The sequence below is a fragment of the Gymnodraco acuticeps genome, unplaced genomic scaffold (genome assembly GCF_902827175.1).
Source record: "Gymnodraco acuticeps unplaced genomic scaffold, fGymAcu1.1, whole genome shotgun sequence".
Lineage (NCBI taxonomy): Eukaryota > Metazoa > Chordata > Actinopteri > Perciformes > Bathydraconidae > Gymnodraco > Gymnodraco acuticeps.
The window spans coordinates 1,547,429-1,567,754 of NW_022992251.1; the positions used below are offsets into that span (position 1 = coordinate 1,547,429).

General features: G+C 40.7%; 1 protein-coding gene across 1 annotated transcript in view; it reads right to left on the reverse strand.

Moving 5' to 3' along the window:
• Positions 1–1,717, reverse strand: part of LOC117540261 (complexin-1-like) — a 70,900-nt gene extending 69,183 nt beyond the window's left edge. Inside the window, exons 1-2 of the mRNA XM_034206849.1 lie at positions 1,412–1,717; positions 468–586 (exon numbers count right to left, since the gene is read on the reverse strand). Coding sequence (XP_034062740.1) covers positions 468–498 — 31 coding nt within the window. The 5' untranslated portion in view covers positions 499–586; positions 1,412–1,717. The remainder of the gene's footprint in view (positions 1–467; positions 587–1,411) is intronic.
• Positions 1,718–20,326: the final 18,609 nt, after the last annotated feature.

A 20,326-nucleotide genomic window follows, 5' to 3' on the forward strand; every position in this document is an offset into this window, starting at 1 on the left:
ATATTGGTTAGCAGGTTGCACTCACTGGATCGTGAAATGCCCTTTTGGCCAATGCGCTTCAGTTTATGTTACAAATCAGCAGCCTGTTACATTAAGCTGTGCTCAGTGAGCCCTCCAGGGCAAATACATGTGTGCGGAAAGCAGGTAGCAGATGTGGAGGGAGAAGACATACGGAAAAAATAAGACATTAAAACTGACTTCCTCCACATCAGACGGAACAGAATAAGGGTGTCACGCGACATTGGGGAAGCTCTGAATATCTAAAAGTTTGCAGGAAAATAAAAACCCCAAGAAAAAGCAGAAAACACCGTCACACACACACACACACACACACACACACACACACACACACACACACACACACACACACACACACACACACACACACACACACACACACACACACACACACTAACATTCATTCACGCTCTGAGGTGCAGCAGTGAAGAAATGAAGGTCGACCTTACCTCCCAACGCTTGTTTCATTACGAAATTCATGATGATGGCTTTTAATTCCCTGCCTTCTTTGTCCGAGCGATGTTACATTCAATAGTGACGGAAAAGTAGAAGTCCTTTGTGGCCAGATCTAGGACAGAGAAGCAAACACAATCCTTAACAAAATGAATCCTAAACACCCCAACATGCATCATTAACACAGCAAACGCAACAAGCAATAGGGCACATGTTAGAATTTCTTGAAATGCAAGGATAAAGAGGTCACTAAAACCTCACTCCACACTCAGACACTAAATATTTAAATAGGGTTGTAGAAATACTACAATCATTTCTGAATACAGCATATCTAGGCTTATCCATATTTGTTTGAAAAGCACGTTTCTTCAATACACTGATGAAGGACATCAAGGTCAATGGTTCAAACACAACCTGAAAAACGCCAAATAACTCAAATCAGCAGCCAACTCTCGTCTTTTCCTCACAAATGTGAATCTTTTTCAAGAACACCGGGCTTTAGTGAGAAGGAGTAACGTGTCACGACGATCAGAAACACCCTCTCGAGTTTACAGAAAGTGCACGGTGCAAGTCCTCGTGCTTGTCAGGACAATATGCTGCCATGCACGAGGACTCCGGAAGAAACCAGTGGTGTGTATTTTTTCCTCATCATCATGTGGTAAAACTTTCCATCCTCCATTGGAGGGACGGTGGAAACAGCCATCCCAAACAAGCTGCTCGTTAATTACGCAGCAAAGCATGCACGTTATCAGCTACATATGTGCTGTGAATGTGATCAAAATCGAGCTGGAGATACATTTACGTGCACAGAGACAGAGACGGTGTAGAAATGAGCGGGGATGCACATGCACTTCCTCGTTTGAGCCTGGTTTCAGCACCAGGGATAGCGTCCTAAACCGATGAAATGCATTGAAACATCCGCCGCAAAGCATCCATTTACCTCCGTCCGGCGACTGGTTGAAATCCTCCTCACACACTCACACACCAAACACAGGGATCAGAGAGCTGCAGCGAAGTTATCCTGCAGCGGGCAACAGCTAATCGAACTGCTTGTCCCTCCTCGCATCTCCGGCTCCTGGGGCTGGGAAAAGAAGGACGTCCTTGGTGCTGCTTCTTCCTGCACACACACACTCACACACACTCACGTAGAGAGAAAGAGGAGGGGTGTAGTGGTGGTTTGTGGATGGAGAAGCAGCTGCCGTTCACACCGTTTTGGAGAAGGAGCGACAGAAGAGATGGAGAGAAACGTCCCACTAACCTGACCGACAGAGTGATCAATTATTCAGCCCACTGACGTCCTAAAGCCAGCCCTCTGTCTCTGAGACGGGGAGAGATTTCACTTAATACGGTAGTGCAGAATTAAGCGGGAAAATGATGGGTGTGGGGTAAACATCTCTTTGTCTTGTGTAATGTGACACAAATCTGTTAGCATACAGGAGACGTGATGGGAAGATCATGGTGTTCCTTTCTATAGGGAATTCCCGTGTGTGCCTTTTTACTACACTATAATGCAATTGCCTATGTGTTGAGTGGTTACATCATTATTCTAGACAGCAGGATATATCAGTGGTGTAAACAGACCGTTTTAGGCGCTCGTGTAAAATGAACAAAGAGGCACCTCACCCTGATACCTGGTAAGATGCTTTGCCTTTAATCATCCTTGTATCCAACAAATAACATTCCCATACAATTAAACCGAATACTCAATTATATGTTTTTTTTTTACATCATGGTTTAGCAAAACACTATGCAAAAAGGTTGATGTACAGTAATGACGTGATCAAATGGTGTATGGACTACTTTAAGCCTTGAGTTACTGTTTTGGCATTTTTAGTCTTGTCTTTTTCGCAACCAACAATAAAACATGAGGGAGAGTTATTTACAACCTAATGCTCAAGACATTATAGGTTGACCAATATGTTAATGTGAAATTTCATAAACTGAAAACACAATGTGAAAGGGTAACATTTGTAAGAGGAAACACAGAAAGCAACCATACTGGATGATGCCCGTGTAGCGATCTGTCATTCACAAAGTAGTCCCACCCCCAAGGTCAATGTGACTTAAAATGGGGCCATAAGTTGCTCAATGAACACCATGCTGTGTTGGGGGTGCTAGTGGATCATCGCCGGGAGGAAACCGGGAGAGGGCAATGAAATCGGGAGTCTCCCGCGAAAATCGGGAGGGTTGGCAAGTATGATCTTGCGTGCTGGAAGGTTTTAAACTGTAAGGCTGTTTTTTACAGTGACACCAAAGACGATTCAGTATTCAACTTTATCCTGGTAGAAAATGTGTTCTGCAAATGTATGCAAAGCTGTGACACTAACATTTCCCATCCTACACCCTTCGAGCTGTATCTCATTTAGCATCCCATTCAGCACACACTGATGCTCTCTGGTTGGCATGATTTGTATGTAAAACCGTGCCAATTTGAGGCCCTTCACCATTCAGCTGTGTAACAGGGACTTGACATGTTTCCTGGAATTAGGCGGCATGAAGAGATTTTTGATCCCCCCTCTCATTTTATCTCCACCGTTCACTTCATTTGAGGAGTATCGTGAACAACAGCATGAACAGTGTGCCAAACTCAGGTAATTAGACTTCCTCCTCTCTCCACCGAGGAATTCTCCCCAAATACTGAAGCTCAGACGAGGAACAGCTAAGACATTTCAAAACATGTTTCTGCTTGGTGTTAAATGCAACTGCACATTTAAAGTTTGAAGTTAAACAGATTATCTTCATAATAGCAGGACATATTATGCTAATGTTCAGGTGTATATCAGTATGTAGTGTCTCTACTTTAAAGAGTACTCTCCTGCTGATGTTCAGGTGTATATCAGTATGTAGTGTCTCTACTTTAAAGAGTCCTCTCCTGCTGATGTTCAGGTGTATATCAGTATGTAGTGTCTCTACTTTAAAGAGTCCTCTCCTGCTGATGTTCAGGTGTATATCAGTATGTAGTGTCTCTACTTTAAAGAGTCCTCTCCTGCTAATGTTCAGGTGTATATCAGTATTTAGTGTCTCTACTTTAAAGAGTACTCTCCTGCTGATGTTCAGGTGTATATCAGTATGTAGTGTCTCTACTTTAAAGAGTCCTCTCCTGCTGATGTTCAGGTGTATATCAGTATGTAGTGTCTCTACTTTAAAGAGTTCTCTCTTGCTGATGTTCAGGTGTATATCAGTATTTAGTGTCTCTACTTTAAAGAGTCCTCTCCTGCTGATGTTCAGGTGTATATCAGTATGTAGTGTCTCTACTTTAAAGAGTCCTCTCCTGCTGATGTTCAGGTGTATATCAGTATTTAGTGTCTCTACTTTAAAGAGTCCTCTCCTGCTGATGTTCAGGTGTATATCAGTATGTAGTGTCTCTACTTTAAAGAGTCCTCTCCTGCTGATGTTCAGGTGTATATCAGTATGTAGTGTCTCTACTTTAAAGAGTCCTCTCCTGCTAATGTTCAGGTGTATATGTAGTGTCTCTACTTCAAAGAGTCCTCTCCTGCTGATGTTCAGGTGTATATCAGTATGTAGTGTCTCTACTTTAAAGAGTCCTCTCCTGCTGATGTTCAGGTGTATATCAGTATGTAGTGTCTCTACTTTAAAGAGTCCTCTCCTGCTAATGTTCAGGTGTATATCAGTATGTAGTGTCTCTACTTTAAAGAGTCCTCTCCTGCTGATGTTCAGGTGTATATCAGTATTTAGTGTCTCTACTTTAAAGAGTCCTCTCCTGCTGATGTTCAGGTGTATATCAGTATGTAGTGTCTCTACTTTAAAGAGTCCTCTCCTGCTAATGTTCAGGTGTATATGTAGTGTCTCTACTTTAAAGAGTCCTCTCCTGCTGATGTTCAGGTGTATATCAGTATTTAGTGTCTCTACTTTAAAGAGTCCTCTCCTGCTGATGTTCAGGTGTATATCAGTATGTAGTGTCTCTACTTTAAAGAGTCCTCTCCTGCTAATGTTCAGGTGTATATGTAGTGTCTCTACTTTAAAGAGTCCTCTCCTGCTGATGTTCAGGTGTATATCAGTATTTAGTGTCTCTACTTTAAAGAGTCCTCTCCTGCTGATGTTCAGGTGTATATCAGTATGTAGTGTCTCTACTTTAAAGAGTCCTCTCCTGCTGATGTTCAGGTGTATATCAGTATTTAGTGTCTCTACTTTAAAGAGTCCTCTCCTGCTGATGTTCAGGTGTATATGTAGTGTCTCTACTTTAAAGAGTCCTCTCCTGTTGATGTTCAGGTGTATATCAGTATTTAGTGTCTCTACTTTAAAGAGTCCTCTCCTGCTGATGTTCAGGTGTATATCAGTATTTAGTGTCTCTACTTTGAAGAGTCCTCTCCTGCTGATGTTCAGGTGTATATCAGTATGTAGTGTCTCTAATTTAAAGAGTCCTCTCCTGCTGATGTTCAGGTGTATATCAGTATGTAGTGTCTCTACTTTAAAGAGTCCTCTCCTGCTGATGTTCAGGTGTATATCAGTATATAGTTTCTCTACTTTAAAGAGTCCTCTCCTGCTGATGTTCAGGTGTATATCAGTATGTAGTGTCTCTACTTTAAAGAGTCCTCTCCTGCTGATGTTCAGGTGTATATCAGTATGTAGTTTATCTACTTTAAAGAGTCCTCTCCTGCTGTTGTTCAGGTGTATATCAGTATGTAGTGTCTCTACTTTAAAGAGTCCTCTCCTGCTGATGTTCAGGTGTATATCAGTATTTGGTGTCTCTACTTTAAAGAGTCCTCTCCTGCTGATGTTCAGGTGTATATCAGTATGTAGTGTCTCTACTTTAAAGAGTCCTCTCCTGCTGATGTTCAGGTGTATATCAGTATGTAGTGTCTCTACTTTAAAGAGTCCTTTCCTGCTGATGTTCAGGTGTATATCAGTATGTAGTGTCTCTACTTTAAAGAGTCCTCTCCTGCTGATGTTCAGGTGTATATCAGTATGTAGTGTCTCTACTTTAAAGAGTCCTCTCCTGCTGATGTTCAGGTGTATATCAGTATTTAGTGTCTCTACTTTAAAGAGTCCTCTCCTGCTGACGTTCAGGTGTATATCAGTATGTAGTGTCTCTACTTTAAAGAGTCCTCTCCTGCTAATGTTCAGGTGAATATGTAGTGTCTCTACTTTAAAGAGTCCTCTCCTGCTGATGTTCAGGTGTATATCAGTATGTAGTGTCTCTACTTTAAAGAGTCCTCTCCTGCTGATGTTCAGGTGTATATCAGTATTTAGTGTCTCTACTTTAAAGAGTCCTCTCCTGCTGATGTTCAGGTGTATATCAGTATGTAGTGTCTCTACTTTAAAGAGTCCTCTCCTGCTAATGTTCAGGTGTATATGTAGTGTCTCTACTTTAAAGAGTCCTCTCCTGCTGATGTTCAGGTGTATATCAGTATTTAGTGTCTCTACTTTAAAGAGTCCTCTCCTGCTGATGTTATATATGTGTATACATATATATATATATATATATATATATATATATATATGTTAATTGTTGTAATTGTTGTGCAGTTTCCTTAATAAATACAAAACAAACCTGGATTTGTTGCAACTGGGACAGTGCTACTTCAACCTCCAGACAGCACAGCTCTGTCCTTGGTCGTGAAACAGCAGCCAACGACACTCATAGTTTACATGTAGTGTCTCTAGACCAGTGCTTCTCAAAGTGTGGTCCACGGACCACTGGTGGTCCGTGAGCACCCCCTAGTGGTCCGTGAGTATATTGGTACAATTTCACATTTTTTATTAATTAATTAATTAAAGTTTTCCGCACTCTCGCGGGAATATCTCCGCAATGGAGCGAGCTTAAGTTTAACTTTCGATTGCATGATATAACCCAGATAAACACCTTCATCACACATATTGCCACTTGTTTGTACAATTTTCAGGCGATTTGTAAAAAACGATGTGTTTTTGGATATTTGTGGAGTTAGGTGGTCCGCGAGTGTTTTTTTATTGGTTAAGTGGTCCTTGGTATGAAAAAGTTTGAGAAACACTGCTCTAGACCATCACTTAGCTGTTTTAAAACATACGGAGAAGAGTCAGGCGATGGCATATGATTAATTATGTTCAATTGTAGGGAAATTGTGTTTGATATTTTAAACCCCAACCCATTGTTTCACGTTCCCCCTCCTCCTTACTTGAGTGGACATTATAATCTATTAGATATGAAGGACATTTTTAAACATATGAAGGACATGTGGCCCAAACGTCCTTAAAAAACAGGTATTTACTAATTCCACTAATCCACTAATTGTAGGCTATACAATTAGTTGATCTTGTGATAAGAAATTGTTATAAAATCCATGTGTAAATTGTTCATATAGACTATAGAGCAAATGAAAAAAGCCTTTTTGAATAGAGTTATCAGTAGAAATCTTGACATGATTCTGTAGTCAAGTCAAAGTCAACCTTATTGTCAATCTCAAAATATGTTTGTAGACACAGAAAGATTGAAATACTGTTTCCCAAAGTCCCGAGGTATAAAATAACACATTCAAATACAAGAACACTCAATAATTACAAAATAACCGATAATAAATAGCTGCAAACTACAGTATTGTTGCTACATATTTCCTCTCAGAGTTGCTATTGGCTGAATCGGAGGTCGTCTGCGTTCACACACGAGCCTCCATCAGCCTGACAGGGCTATTGATCAGGAGCTGGGGTCAATAGCAACTCACATTGAATGATTTTTTAAGGCAGTTTATGTCATCGCAGTATTGCATTACCATTGTGACTCTGTGTCTTCTGATCAATGTTATTGATCAATTAGAGTATATGACCCTTAAACGTTGACCCTTAAGTGTTTAGTCAAATGTTATGGATTATGCTGCTGGTGTGAAGAAAGGTATACTTTGCTGTGATTGATTCATGATCTGGATTCGTTAAATGAACGAGTCAATTATTCAGGAAGAAACCTTCACTTCCATCACAGTTAAAAATAGCTGGTGCTTTGTCATTAATAGAAAGGCTATAGATGAGTCTCACAACCCGGACATGATTTAGCATTTCACAACTACTGGTTCCCTCGTCTCAAAGTAAATGTGTTTTAAATGTTATTTTGGTAACACGCCTGACATAAGGTCTGTGTTTTACACAAGCTTAAAAGATTTTAATGTTTAGTTCTACGACATAAAATATGTCAGTAAATACCACACTGGTGAATTTAAAAACAGTGGTTGCTAACAAGTGTCTAAATGAGACGACTAAACGTCATCACGCCCAACATTAGCCGCCTTTAGCTTAGCGGTTGTGACGTGAAGTCAAGTGACCGTAATGTGGTTCCTTATAGTATAACATTAGCCTTTTACTTATCTTATTTTCTTTACTATACCGAAATCCAATGGAAAAATCCCATTGCTTTTAGTAGTGGGAGCCCTTGCAATGCTAGCTATCTAAACTTATAAGCTATGCTATACCATGGCATACGCCTCTTTCTATGCTCAGGTTATGTTGTGTACCAAACACCTGAATGGTACCATGGCATACGCCTCTTTCTATGCTCAGGTTATGTTGTGTACCAAACACCTGAATGGTACCATGGCATACGCCTCTTTCTATGCTCAGGTTATGTTGTGTACCAAACACCTGAATGGTACCCTGGCATACGCTCCTGTCTCTCCACTGTTGTAGTTTTCTGGGGGTTCCTTTGGTAGAAGTGAACATTCTTGTCCATGAAAAAATACGACAGTGAACTTTTTACCTTCAAACTTACAGAAGTTCGACAGAAATACATTGAAACTTTTGTTCATTTGTCCCAGCTTTACCTTCAACCTTGCCTGACGCAATATCCCTGGGAACTGAGTAAAAGCAGAAACAGAATGAAAACTTTATTTATTTCTTAGATCCCTTTTGTTGCAAGAACTGAGCAGAAAAAAGACACCACACCTTCTCTAACACACTCACTCCCCTGACATCTTGTTAATTCCCACTATAATGCACTATATGCTTCTTTCACCCTGGCTGTGTCTTGTCTACACACACACACACACACACACACACACACACACACACACACACACACACACACACACACACACACACACACACACACACACACACACACACACACACACACACACACACACACACACACACACACACACACACACACACACACACACACTAGTTGGTAGTCTCTGGTTATCAGTGCATGAGGAACAGGGACATCAGAGGATCCCTGCTGACCTGATCTGTGAGTTTCAGTGTGGAGGTGGTGTGTATGTTACATGTATTCCCCTGTGACTGCGCTCAGGTCACTGATTTCCCCCGAGGATAATATGTATGGATAACCTTGGAGCTGTTGTTAATCCCCAGATAGGTGCTAGAGTCCCTTTAATGCGACTGTGGGACCTGGGATAATATGATTATTTGAACTACACACTCACACAACATAAATCTGTTAATAATATGGCAAAGATTCGGAGCTGAGAGCAGTGTGTCATGAAGGTCGTAGCTATGTAAGGGATAAAATGCAGCGAGGCAGACATAAGTGAAAAAATAACAGGGTGTTCAGCAGACGGATGCAAAGGTGTTTTCCCACTAGTTACATGGCTGAATACTAAATAAACCAACAACTTAACTCCACGTTTAAAATGATCCCATTGTTTCAGTGGCATCAACGACTGGAACTGTGGCATAAGCAAAGTAACTTATATCCTAATATATAGCTATAATAGCACTAATCAAGGTTTTCTGTAACCGTTCAGCCAGTCTTTAGTGTGTGTCTCCAGTGTGTCTTCTTCTGCTGTTCCCTTTAGTGTGTACTTCCTGTCTGTCTTCTTCTGCTGTTCCCTTTAGTGTTTACTTCCTGTCTGTCTTCTTCTGCTGTTCCCTTTAGTGTGTACTTCCTGTCTGTCTTCTTCTGCTGTTCCCTTTAGTGTGTACTTCCTGTCTGTCTTCTTCTGCTGTTCCCTTTAGTGTGTACTTCCTGTCTGTCTTCTTCTGCTGTTCCCTTTAGTGTTTACCTTCTGTATGTCTTCTTCTGCTGTTCCCTTTAGTGTTTACTTCCTGTCTGTCTTCTTCTGCTGTTCCCTTTAGTGTGTACTTCCTGTCTGTCTTCTTCTGCTGTTCCCTTTAGTGTGTACTTCCTGTCTGTCTTCTTCTGCTGTTCCCTTTAGTGTTTACTTCCTGTCTGTCTTCTTCTGCTGTTCCCTTTAGTGTTTACTTCCTGTCTGTCTTCTTCTGCTGTTCCCTTTAGTGTGTACTTCCTGTCTGTCTTCTTCTGCTGTTCCTTTAGTGTTTACCTTCTGTATGTCTTCTTCTGCTGTTCCCTTTAGTGTTTACTTCCTGTCTGTCTCCTTCTGTTGTTCCCTTTAGTGTTTACTTCCTGTCTGTCTCCTTCTGCTGTTCCCTTTAGTGTTTACTTCCTGTCTGTCTTATTCTGCCGTTCCCTTTAGTGTGTACTTCCTGTCTGTCTTCTTCTGCTGTTCCCTTTGGTGTGTACTTCCTGTATGTCTTCTTCTGCTGTTCCCTTTAGTGTTTACCTTCTGTATGTCTTATTCTGCTTTTCCCTTTAGTGTTTATTTTCCATCTCTCTTCTTCTGTTGTTCCCTTTAGTGTTTACTTCCTGTCTGTCTCCTTCTGCTGTTCCCTTTAGTGTTTACTTCCTGTCTGTCTTCTTCTGCTGTTCCCTTTAGTGTTTACTTCCTGTCTGTCTTCTTCTGCTGTTCCCTTTAGTGTTTACCTTCTGTATGTCTTCTTCTGTTGATTTCTCTGACGTCCAGCGCTGTGTCAAGGTAAGGTACGTTTATTTATATAGCAAATACATATTCAAGAAGCATTCCACAGTGTTTCTGACGGAGGAAACTAATGTTTGTAGTCCATAGCTGACGTTAAATCAACCAGAATTATTTGTGTGGATTGATATGACTGCACATAGTCCCTTGATATTGCCTAGCAACAGTGTGTTTGCCAACAAATAACAACCTCTGGAATGTCCAATTGACCAATAAGAATGCAATAATCAACTTAGCAGTGTGTCACCTGATTTAAAAGTACATTTTAAGAATATATGTGTGTAGTTTTCGGGTAAGTCGAGTTTAAAGAGACTTATCTAAAACCAAAAGGACTGAATAAGAACAGAAATACAATTTTGATGCCGTATTTTTGACATCTGTTTCAGTTTACAGACTATTATCTGAAGTAATACTGCAGATTCAAATTCATTCCATTATAATTGCTCATACTAAACAAACAAATTGTAGCTATAATTATATTGCTTTCATCTACCAGGCTACACACTTACACAAGATGGAAAATCAATAGACTATCCAACTCATTAAAAAAGGAGTTGCATTACATAATATGCAACTCAAGCCTAAAGTCAATATAGAGAAAACTGTTACTAAAGATAATAATCATCTTAATCATTGCTGTGCCAGTCCCTTTGGTGTTGTTGCTTTTTATTATAACGTGTAATCTTTAAGGAGCTGAAGCTTTATTAATACGCATTCAGTGACTGCGCTGGCATTATGACATTTCTCACCGTGATGTTCTGCTTTTGGATTTCATATTAAAAACAAATTGAGGCTTCGTATGCCACCCAAAGGCCTCGTTGAGATACAGACATCCCAGTTTTCAGAGAAACAATCCAATTCATTTCGTGCAGCTTTTCTCCACCTCAACAGATTACCGAGTGTCTCTCACCTCTTCTATTTACTGCAGAGGATACATATCAAAACAGAAATGAAGTAATACATTCTTGTTATCGTCATGGAGCGTCAATGTTCAGTCAGTGTATTCAACCTGCAGTGCGAAGAATTGAGGAGAAGAACGCTGGAAAAAATCAGACTTATTGTTGCTCTTACAACATCAACAGGTTGGTTTCAGGTTTTCGAGCTACAGCAGTTGAACACGTTGGGTGCTGTGTACGCAGGAGTCAATAAGTCAACCTTAGAAACTGAAGCTATTGGACTGAAATGTAGCCGTTGTTCTCCATCGCCTCTTAAGTCTGACAGCTCACTACAGCCAAAGGGAAATCTGCACAAAGAAACAGAGACAATGTGCTCAGAGATCCTTTTCAGCAAGTTGGTGCATGCTTCATCATTTCAATGTGATCAGATCATTTTTCCACTGCGCATTCATTTAAAGAATGATTATGGCGGTTGGGCTAAGACTCAGAGTAAGGTGTCCCCTTTCCTGTTGTGTGTTATAGAGGTTTTTGTGCAAGTTAATGGTCTGCAAAGGCTAAAATCAATGTTTTCCCTCATTCATTGGCCTCCTTTGTTTACTTCCGGATAATAGTGACATCACTACAGTATGTAACACTCACTCTTCTATTGGCTAGTGCTCCAACACATTGTACGTGATAGGCTAAGGGGCGGGACATCTCTAAGCGGTTGACCAATCACAACAGAGCCGGCCAGCTAACCAATCAGAGCAGACTGGGCACTGGTTTCAGACAGAGGGTGAAAAGAGGTGCTGCAGCACAGGCATACATACTGATATGAACCTGCACATCAGCAGGAGAGGACTCTTTAAAGTAGAGACACTACATACTGATATACACCTGAACATCAGCAGGAGAGGACTCTTTAAAGTAGAGACACTACATACTGATATACACCTGAACATCAGCAGGAGAGGACTCTTTAAAGTAGAGACACTACATACTGATATACACCTGAACATCAGCAGGAGAGGACTCTTTAAAGTAGAGACACTACATACTGATATACACCTGAACATCAGCAGGAGAGGACTCTTTAAAGTAGAGACACTACATACTGATATACACCTGAACATCATCAGGAGAGGACTCTTTAAAGTAGAGACACTACATACTGATATACACCTGAACACCAGCAGCAGAGGACTCTTTAAAGTGGAGACACTAAATACTGATATACACCTGAACATTAGCAGGAGAGGACTCTTTAAAGTAGAGACACTACATACTGATATACACCTGAACATCAGCAGGAGAGGACTCTTTAAAGTAGAGACACTACATACTGATATACACCTGAACATCAGCAGCAGAGGACTCTTTAAAGTGGAGACACTAAATACTGATATACACCTGAACATTAGCAGGAGAGGACTCTTTAAAGTAGAGACACTACATACTGATATACACCTGAACATCAGCAGGAGAGGACTCTTTAAAGTAGAGACACTACATACTGATATACACCTGACCATTAGCAGGAGAGGACTCTTTAAAGTAGAGACACTACATACTGATATACACCTGAACATCAGCAGGAGAGGACTCTTTAAAGGAGAGACACTACACACTGATATACACCTGCACATCAGCAGGAGAGGACTCTTTAAAGGAGAGACACTACATACTGATATACACCTGAACATCAGCAGGAGAGGACTCTTTAAAGGAGAGACACTACATACTGATATACACCTGAACATCAGCAGGAGAGGACTCTTTAAAGTAGAGACACTACACACTGATATACACCTGAACATCAGCAGGAGAGGACTCTTTAAAAGTAGAGACACTACATACTGATATACACCCTGAACATCAGCAGGAGAGGACTCTTTAAAGTAGATACACTACATACTGATATACACCTGAACATCAGCAGGAGAGGACTCTTTAAAGTAGAGACACTACATACTGATATACACCTGAACATCAGCAGGAGAGGACTCTTTAAAGTAGAGACACTACATACTGATATACACCTGAACATCAGCAGGAGAGGACTCTTTAAAGTAGAGACACTACATGCTGATATACACCTGAACATCAGCAGGAGAGGACTCTTTAAAGTAGAGACACTAAATACTGATATACACCTGAACATCAGCAGGAGAGGACTCTTTAAAGTAGAGATGCTACATACTGATATACACCTGAACATCAACAGGAGAGAACTCTTTAAAGTAGAGACACTACATACTGATATACACCTGAACATCAACAGGAGAGGACTCTTTAAAGTAGAGACACTACATACTGATATACACCTGAACATCAGCAGGAGAGGACTCTTTTAAAGTAGAGACACTACATACTGATATTACACCTGAACATCAGCAGGAAGAGGACTCTTTAAAGTAGAGACACTACATACTGATAGACACCTGAACATCAGCAGGAGAGGACTCTTTAAAGTAGAGACACTACATACTGATATACACCTGAACATCAGCAGGAGAGGACTCTTTAAAGTAGAGACACTACATACTGATATACACCTGAACATCAGCAGGAGAGGACTCTTTAAAGTAGAGACACTACATACTGATATACACCTGAACATCAGCAGGAGAGGACTCTTTAACAAAACTCCCAGCCTTTCATATCGATTCAGTATATATGCACTTTCTCTTTTGTTGGTTGGTGTAGTTCAGGGGGGTCAAACTCAAATACACAGTGGGCCAAAATAAAAAAAATGGGTACTAGTCGAGGGCCGGACTGGTTCAATGTTTATTGTAGAACGTATTGAAATAAAGTTATTGCACATATTAAACCTGGAACTAACAAAGCTTAAATTATTGCCTATAAAAACAACATTAAACATTCAATAATCAGTTGCATTTCTTCAGGCTCTATCTGCAGCTTTTCCAGAGTCATTTCTTTTGATTACATTTTTCCACAGGCCAACAACAGCTTCAACAAAACTATTCCCCTCAAAGAGAAAACCAAACATGTCCTGTTGTCCTGAGAGAAAGTGCAGAAGGAAACATCCATTAAACTCAGGTTGCTGCTCTGTGATGCTAGCTCAGATACTTGGCATCTCATCTTGGGTGCAAGGTCATCAATGTTTGGGCTCAGGCTCTGAGCGGAGGAGACCCTCAGGATGGAGTGAAGGTGCAATATACCAGCGGGCCAGATCTAATAGTAATTAAACATTATCCTGCGGGCAGAAATTAAATCCACCACGGGCCTGATTTGGCCCCCGGGCCTTGAGTTTGACACATGTGGTGTAGTGTGTCCCTTCTGAAGTATTATAGTTAAAATAACGATAGATAACGATCTTTAAATAGTTTAATAGGAATCAAAACCGGTTCTTATAGTTTCACAAATGTTTCCTTATCTGTATCTACTCAGAGGTCATATGGACTGTCAGCTTAAGAAGCCCAGTGACACAGAAAAGCTTCCTCTCTTAGATTCATCTCATGCCAACAAAATCCATTCTCCTTTCCTTTCACTATTTCTGGGTCAAAAAAGTAGATCTTTACCCATTTGTGAAATGATCCATTCAGTTACCAATCAAACTATGACAAATGTGCAGGATGGTTTTAATAATGCATAGGCCTTTCTGATCATTAGTTTCCATTATCATCTATTCTTTTTTTTGTATTTTGGGCCATGCGGTAGCGTCTGTTAATGATGAGGAAATGAATCTGGGTAATAATGTTCTGGGGAAGGAAATGGGCTGCTGGAATACATCTTGGTTATGATGTTGAATGGCTGCAGCGTTGGGAGGGTGTCGGTTTGATTCACATGTGAACGGAGGACAGATGAGATGCATCGTGACAGAGAGGGGAAGAGTCGGCGGAAAGCAGAGGAAACAACATCAACAGGGATCAAAGTTTACTTACATGTGACGGCTGACATGCAATGCACAAAACCAGATCATTGTATTTATACATGCAAAACAATTATAATAAAGAAAACATACATTGAAATCATGAAAAGCCGCTGTATTTTGAACAGTGACCATGGAAGAAGTCATTTTTGCACTAATACGTCGCTAACGATGCTGTTAATTACATGTTTTATTTAGAAATGTATCATCGTTTTTTCAAACTCTCTGATGTTGTTTTGGATGGATGGGGAGCATGAGTTAATGTACCGTAAAAGAACATCTTGTATCCAAAAAACGATGCAACATAATGGTCCGTAAAGCTCCATCGGGTGAGAAGATGACATGCAATGGTGTTGTTCCAAACTGAGGAAGTGATGACCATTTTAACATTCAGAGAAGGCAATGAAGGTCTTTGATTACTTACAGATCATCTTTGTGGAACACAGAAATATCAAAGTCTAGTATGTTGTAGAAAGGATGAAGCCTGTAATTAAAAGTCCTTAAACCTTCATCTAAAGGAGCGGTGTCAAACTAAAGGCCCGGGGGCCAAATCCGGCCCGCGACTATATATTATGTGGCCCCACAAGAGCTTGCAAAGAATATAATATGTTTATTATACGGTTGAATGCCGCTTTACAGAAGCAGGTTGTCCATTAATTAATTGTCCCACAATGCATCTCAGTTTTTGACATGCACACTGAAGAGACTTGCAATTATTTGCCCTGGACTTCTGCTTTCAGACATTAATTATGAAGTTATTACCCTCTCCGATATTAATCCAATGCAGAGGCAATAATGTAATATAATACATTATTTGATATATATTTATATATGTATTTATATATAGTCTTAAAGTTTTGAACTGGCTTTTAATACTAGTTGAACATAACATTTTGATATGTGTATGTGTTTATATGTTTCCAGTTATTATGCTTTTTATTATTGTTTTATTATTTTACTCCTATTGTGTTATTTTATATTTGTTCCCTGTGCAGCACTTTGGTTAACTGAGGTTGTTTTAAATGTGCAATATAAATAAATAAAGATTGAGATTGAAAGTTACAACCGGCCCTTTGAGTGCAACCATAATGCTAATGTGGCCCACGATGAAATAGAGTTTGAGACCCCTGCTCTAAAGGATCAAACATCCTGCTTGTGTTTCAGTTTTTAGGTGAGATGTTGAGCCTTCATTTGGTGTTCTTAAATCACGCAACAAGAAACCTTCCCAAAAGAGACAAAGATGAATAAATAAAGGACTTTGAAACTAATTGATTTATTGAGTTTTACAAAAAGCTATATCAGATCATATTCATGCTTTTACTGGAGCGTTATATCATAAAAATCTGCGAGTGCATGAATGATTTTGTTAGTGCACACGACACGTTCACCATTGTATGAAATGTTACTATCATTTACATTTATATCTAGTATTTTACACACAGTTCCCTCCAACCTTACATATTTAACTTTATTCAGTTATTGGAAACTTTGTGATGTCTGTAAACGTTTAAGAACAATTTGTAGCTGCACAGCATGAGTTAGTAATGAATGCCCCCCACTGGCAGGTCTGTGGGGTTTAAGAGGTTTTAAAAGGGCCTTTGAACACTCAGAGGAAAAATGTCACAGTAGTCTGTCCCCGCCCGAGCCATGGAAACACCACTGGGCTCACCCCCCTCTACCATTAAATACAAATTGGCTTTTTCCTAAGCAGGTGGGTTAGAGTATCCCACTTTCCTATTAAGGGTTTTTCTGTATTCGACTACAAAGTGTATGATATTTTCAGCCCTTTTGCTCTGGTTCACAAACTTTCCTGCAACCAGCTCACAACCAGAGGATAAGCATGTATTGATATTTCTACGGGTTGCTTGGAGACACCTTTTCACTCTCTTCCTCTCCTCCACCAGCCACAGACTTGAGAGGCGTTTGATAGACAACCTATCCATCCATCTCTTACTGTGTATCCAGGGTAGAGGCCCAAAAACGTCCATTTCCCTGACCACATCAACCAGCTCTGATTTCTCACCTTATCCCTAAGAGAGTTGGAGCCACCCTCCGCAGTCAAACCCATTTTGGTCGCTTGTATCCGCGATCTTGTGCTTTCTGTCATGGACTACCCTTCATGAGCCCAATCGTTACCATTGTTTATTAGAAGTGTATGAGGGGCGTATAGTTGGATCCTCATGTAGAAGTTAAAGTGAGGGTGTGGTCAAATCTCGTGTTCTTGCGGGAGTCTCTAAATGAGTCCTTTTGTCAGAGCGAGGGACGAGTCATTCGTTATTCAAGGAGATAAATCATTTCTGCAGGGAGTCTCCACAGCATGGGTCTGCTGAGGAACTGAAGCCTGTTGATATCACTCCTCTCTGCCGGTTATCAATCCGTTCATGCAAGTTTGTGTCACGGCAGAGTAAAAAACATAGTCAACGATGCTCCAGAGTTAGAGCAGGATGTATGATAATCAAAGGGTTCGCGGCTTGATCCCTAGATTCACCTGTTGTTAGGGGGTTGGCAGGAAGTTATAGGGTGTTTGGAGTTCTCGTGGATCTGAAACCTTAGACACTCAAGACATAATAAGATATAACACAGACACACTACTGATTGAACTAATTATTATATTGTTGTACAACAGTATAAGAGCCAGAACACTTGCGTCAAGTCATGGTACAAGGGTCTCTTTAAAAAAACTAAAATATGAAACTCATGAGCTGGCTTACAACCAGGGGCGGACTGGGACTAAAAATCAGCCCCAGACTCTCGACCGGCCCACTTCGGTACCGCCGGCCCACCTCGGTACCGCTAGTAATTGTCAACGCGGGGGGGGGCTAGTGACTTTTCCGGACCGGCCCACATCGTTCCGACCGGACCCACTTCAGTACCGGCACATCGGGATTCGTTTCCCGAACGTCCCCGATGGCCAGTCTGCCACTGCTTTCAACTCATGATCATATAATATAGATTATTTCAACAGATTTGTTTGTTCTATATGTTTGAGAAGTAGTCAATGTTATTCTAAGTCCCCTAAGGTTGAACTCCTAACCGTCTTCTCTAATTTCTCAAATCCATGTCTGCAGTCAAATTTCCTGTCTCCTGTCAGTGTAAAAAACAATATCTCCCAAATATCCCACTACGAATATAGCATTGTGAGAGGAGAGGATTGTTCTCATTTCTCCGATGCTGTTTAAGACTTCGGGGTTCAATCTGAGTTCAAGAAGTCATGATGAATCAGACATCTCAACATCTGAAGGAAAAACACTTCAGGGAGTCAAACTCAGCAAGACAGGAGAACAAACTGAACCAAAATAAACATAATGAAGCTGTGCCGCTACTTCCTGTCAGTGTTCAGTGAAATGAAAAGTCTTGCCACACTTTGACAAAAGTTCTGCAGAATCTTCTCTTAATCTAAGAAAGGTTTGCGAATTCGATTTTCAAGTTATGTATATGTCCTTTCTGCGACTTACATACTCAATACTGTGGGCAATCCCCACAGGAGCAATTTGGGGTGAAGTGTCTTGCCCAGAGACACAACGACATGCAGTGGGGTTTGAACCTGTGACCCCCTAATCCAAACACCAACGCACAACCCACTGCACCACACTGTATGGCTTTTATTCATGTATTTTATACCTGTTGTGTTTATTTTATTATCTTTCCTTTTGAAATGCCATTTTACAATGTGCTTCGACTGTATTTATTCTTAAATGTCTTTTATTTTATTTTGTAAAGCACTTTGGGTTGCTGTGTGCTGAAACGTGCTATATAAATACACTTGCCTTGCCTTGCCTTGCCTTGCCTTGCCTTGCCTTGCCTTGCCTTGCCTTGCCTTGCCTTGCTTGCCTTGCCTTGCCTTGCCTTGCCTTGCCTTGCCTTGCCTTGCCTTGCCTTGCCTTGCCTTGCCTTGCCTTGCCTTGCCTTGCCTTGCCTTGCCTTGCCTTGCCTTGCCTTGCCTTGCCTTGCCTTGCCTTGCCTTGCCTTGCCTTGCCTTGCCTTGCCTTGCCTTGCCTTGCCTTGCCTTGCCTTGCCTTGCCCTTGCTTGGCCTTGCCTTGCCTTGCCTTGCCTGCCTTGCCCTTGCCTTAGCCTGCTTGCCTTGCCATTTGCCTTGACAGTAGCTGCAGAAATATTATTTTTGACATGAATTAACATCATATATGTATCTCTATTTTTACCAGAAAGAAAGAATCCATTAATTAAATCTACCCTCATATGAATTGGATACAGCAAAGTATTGCGTTGCTTTTTTTTCTTGCAATTCTGTGTAGAAACCCACATGGTTACACACAATTTATTCTGTCTCTTTAGCTTGCACAAGTCTAAAAAAAAAAGGGACGGAAATAAGTTCCACCCTCCCCAAAAGCAAGGCCTGCGGGTAGTTTAACAGCTGAGTAAAAATGATAAAAGGCAATCAGCCGCTGGGATTAGAACTGTGAGGAGCTTTTTAACATTCTTGATTGCAGGAAATTCTTTCTCCACTCTCATGCGTGCAGTGTGAAAGCAAAGAGGCTGTCGCTGCGCTGCAGTCGATCTCAGTGGGATACGAGCTGCTGATGGGGGAAGGAAAATGTTTGATCAGGGATGACATATTTTGGCAGTTTCCCAGAAGAGGACAGAAATAGTCCTGGCAGTCATTAAAGAAGCCAAACTAGCAAACAAATACACTTTTTAGGAGCTAATACATGTGGCTATAGCAAATAAGTACATGTGTGACATTCCCCAAATTGTTTTGAGGATAAGGGGAAGTAACCCGATTATGAAATAACCTGAGGAATAAAGAAAGACAGGAAACTGATTTGTAAAGCCAAAAGATGCTGTTTGATATTTAGAAAACCAACTGACAAGTTAATTCAAAACTAACATGCAAAGCCTTCAAGGCTCCCAACTCTTCAGTTTCAGCCGTTTAAAAGAGAGTTGTATGCACAGCACAACCCCAGAAAAGCATTCATCTTGTATGATGTATTGAGGCACATTTGTCCCCAAGCCAGTTTAATTAAAATAATCAATCTGGAGCACAGCGGAGGAGGCCTTTGTTTGCAAGCTATTCCCCTTAAATTGCATTATTTTGAGTTATTAATATGTAATGGTAGCTTGGGTGGCATTTTAGGAAGCCTGTGAGGTCCGCAGGTGTGCAAGAGAAACTGTGTTATTTCTAAAGTTAATTTACTAAGTTTGAGAGAATGTTTTAGTGGATTCAAGGTCACAGACTTTCTAAAAAGTTGTTAAACCATGGACTTCAGTTGCTGTTTGTGGACATATTGCCTTTTAATGGAAACAAACTGTCTTGATACAAATATTTGCTAAGGTCATCAATTAAACGCTGAAGGCCGTTCGGGGCACTATTCTGCTTTTTGGGGTGTCTCTTTCCTGTAGTGTGTTATATAGA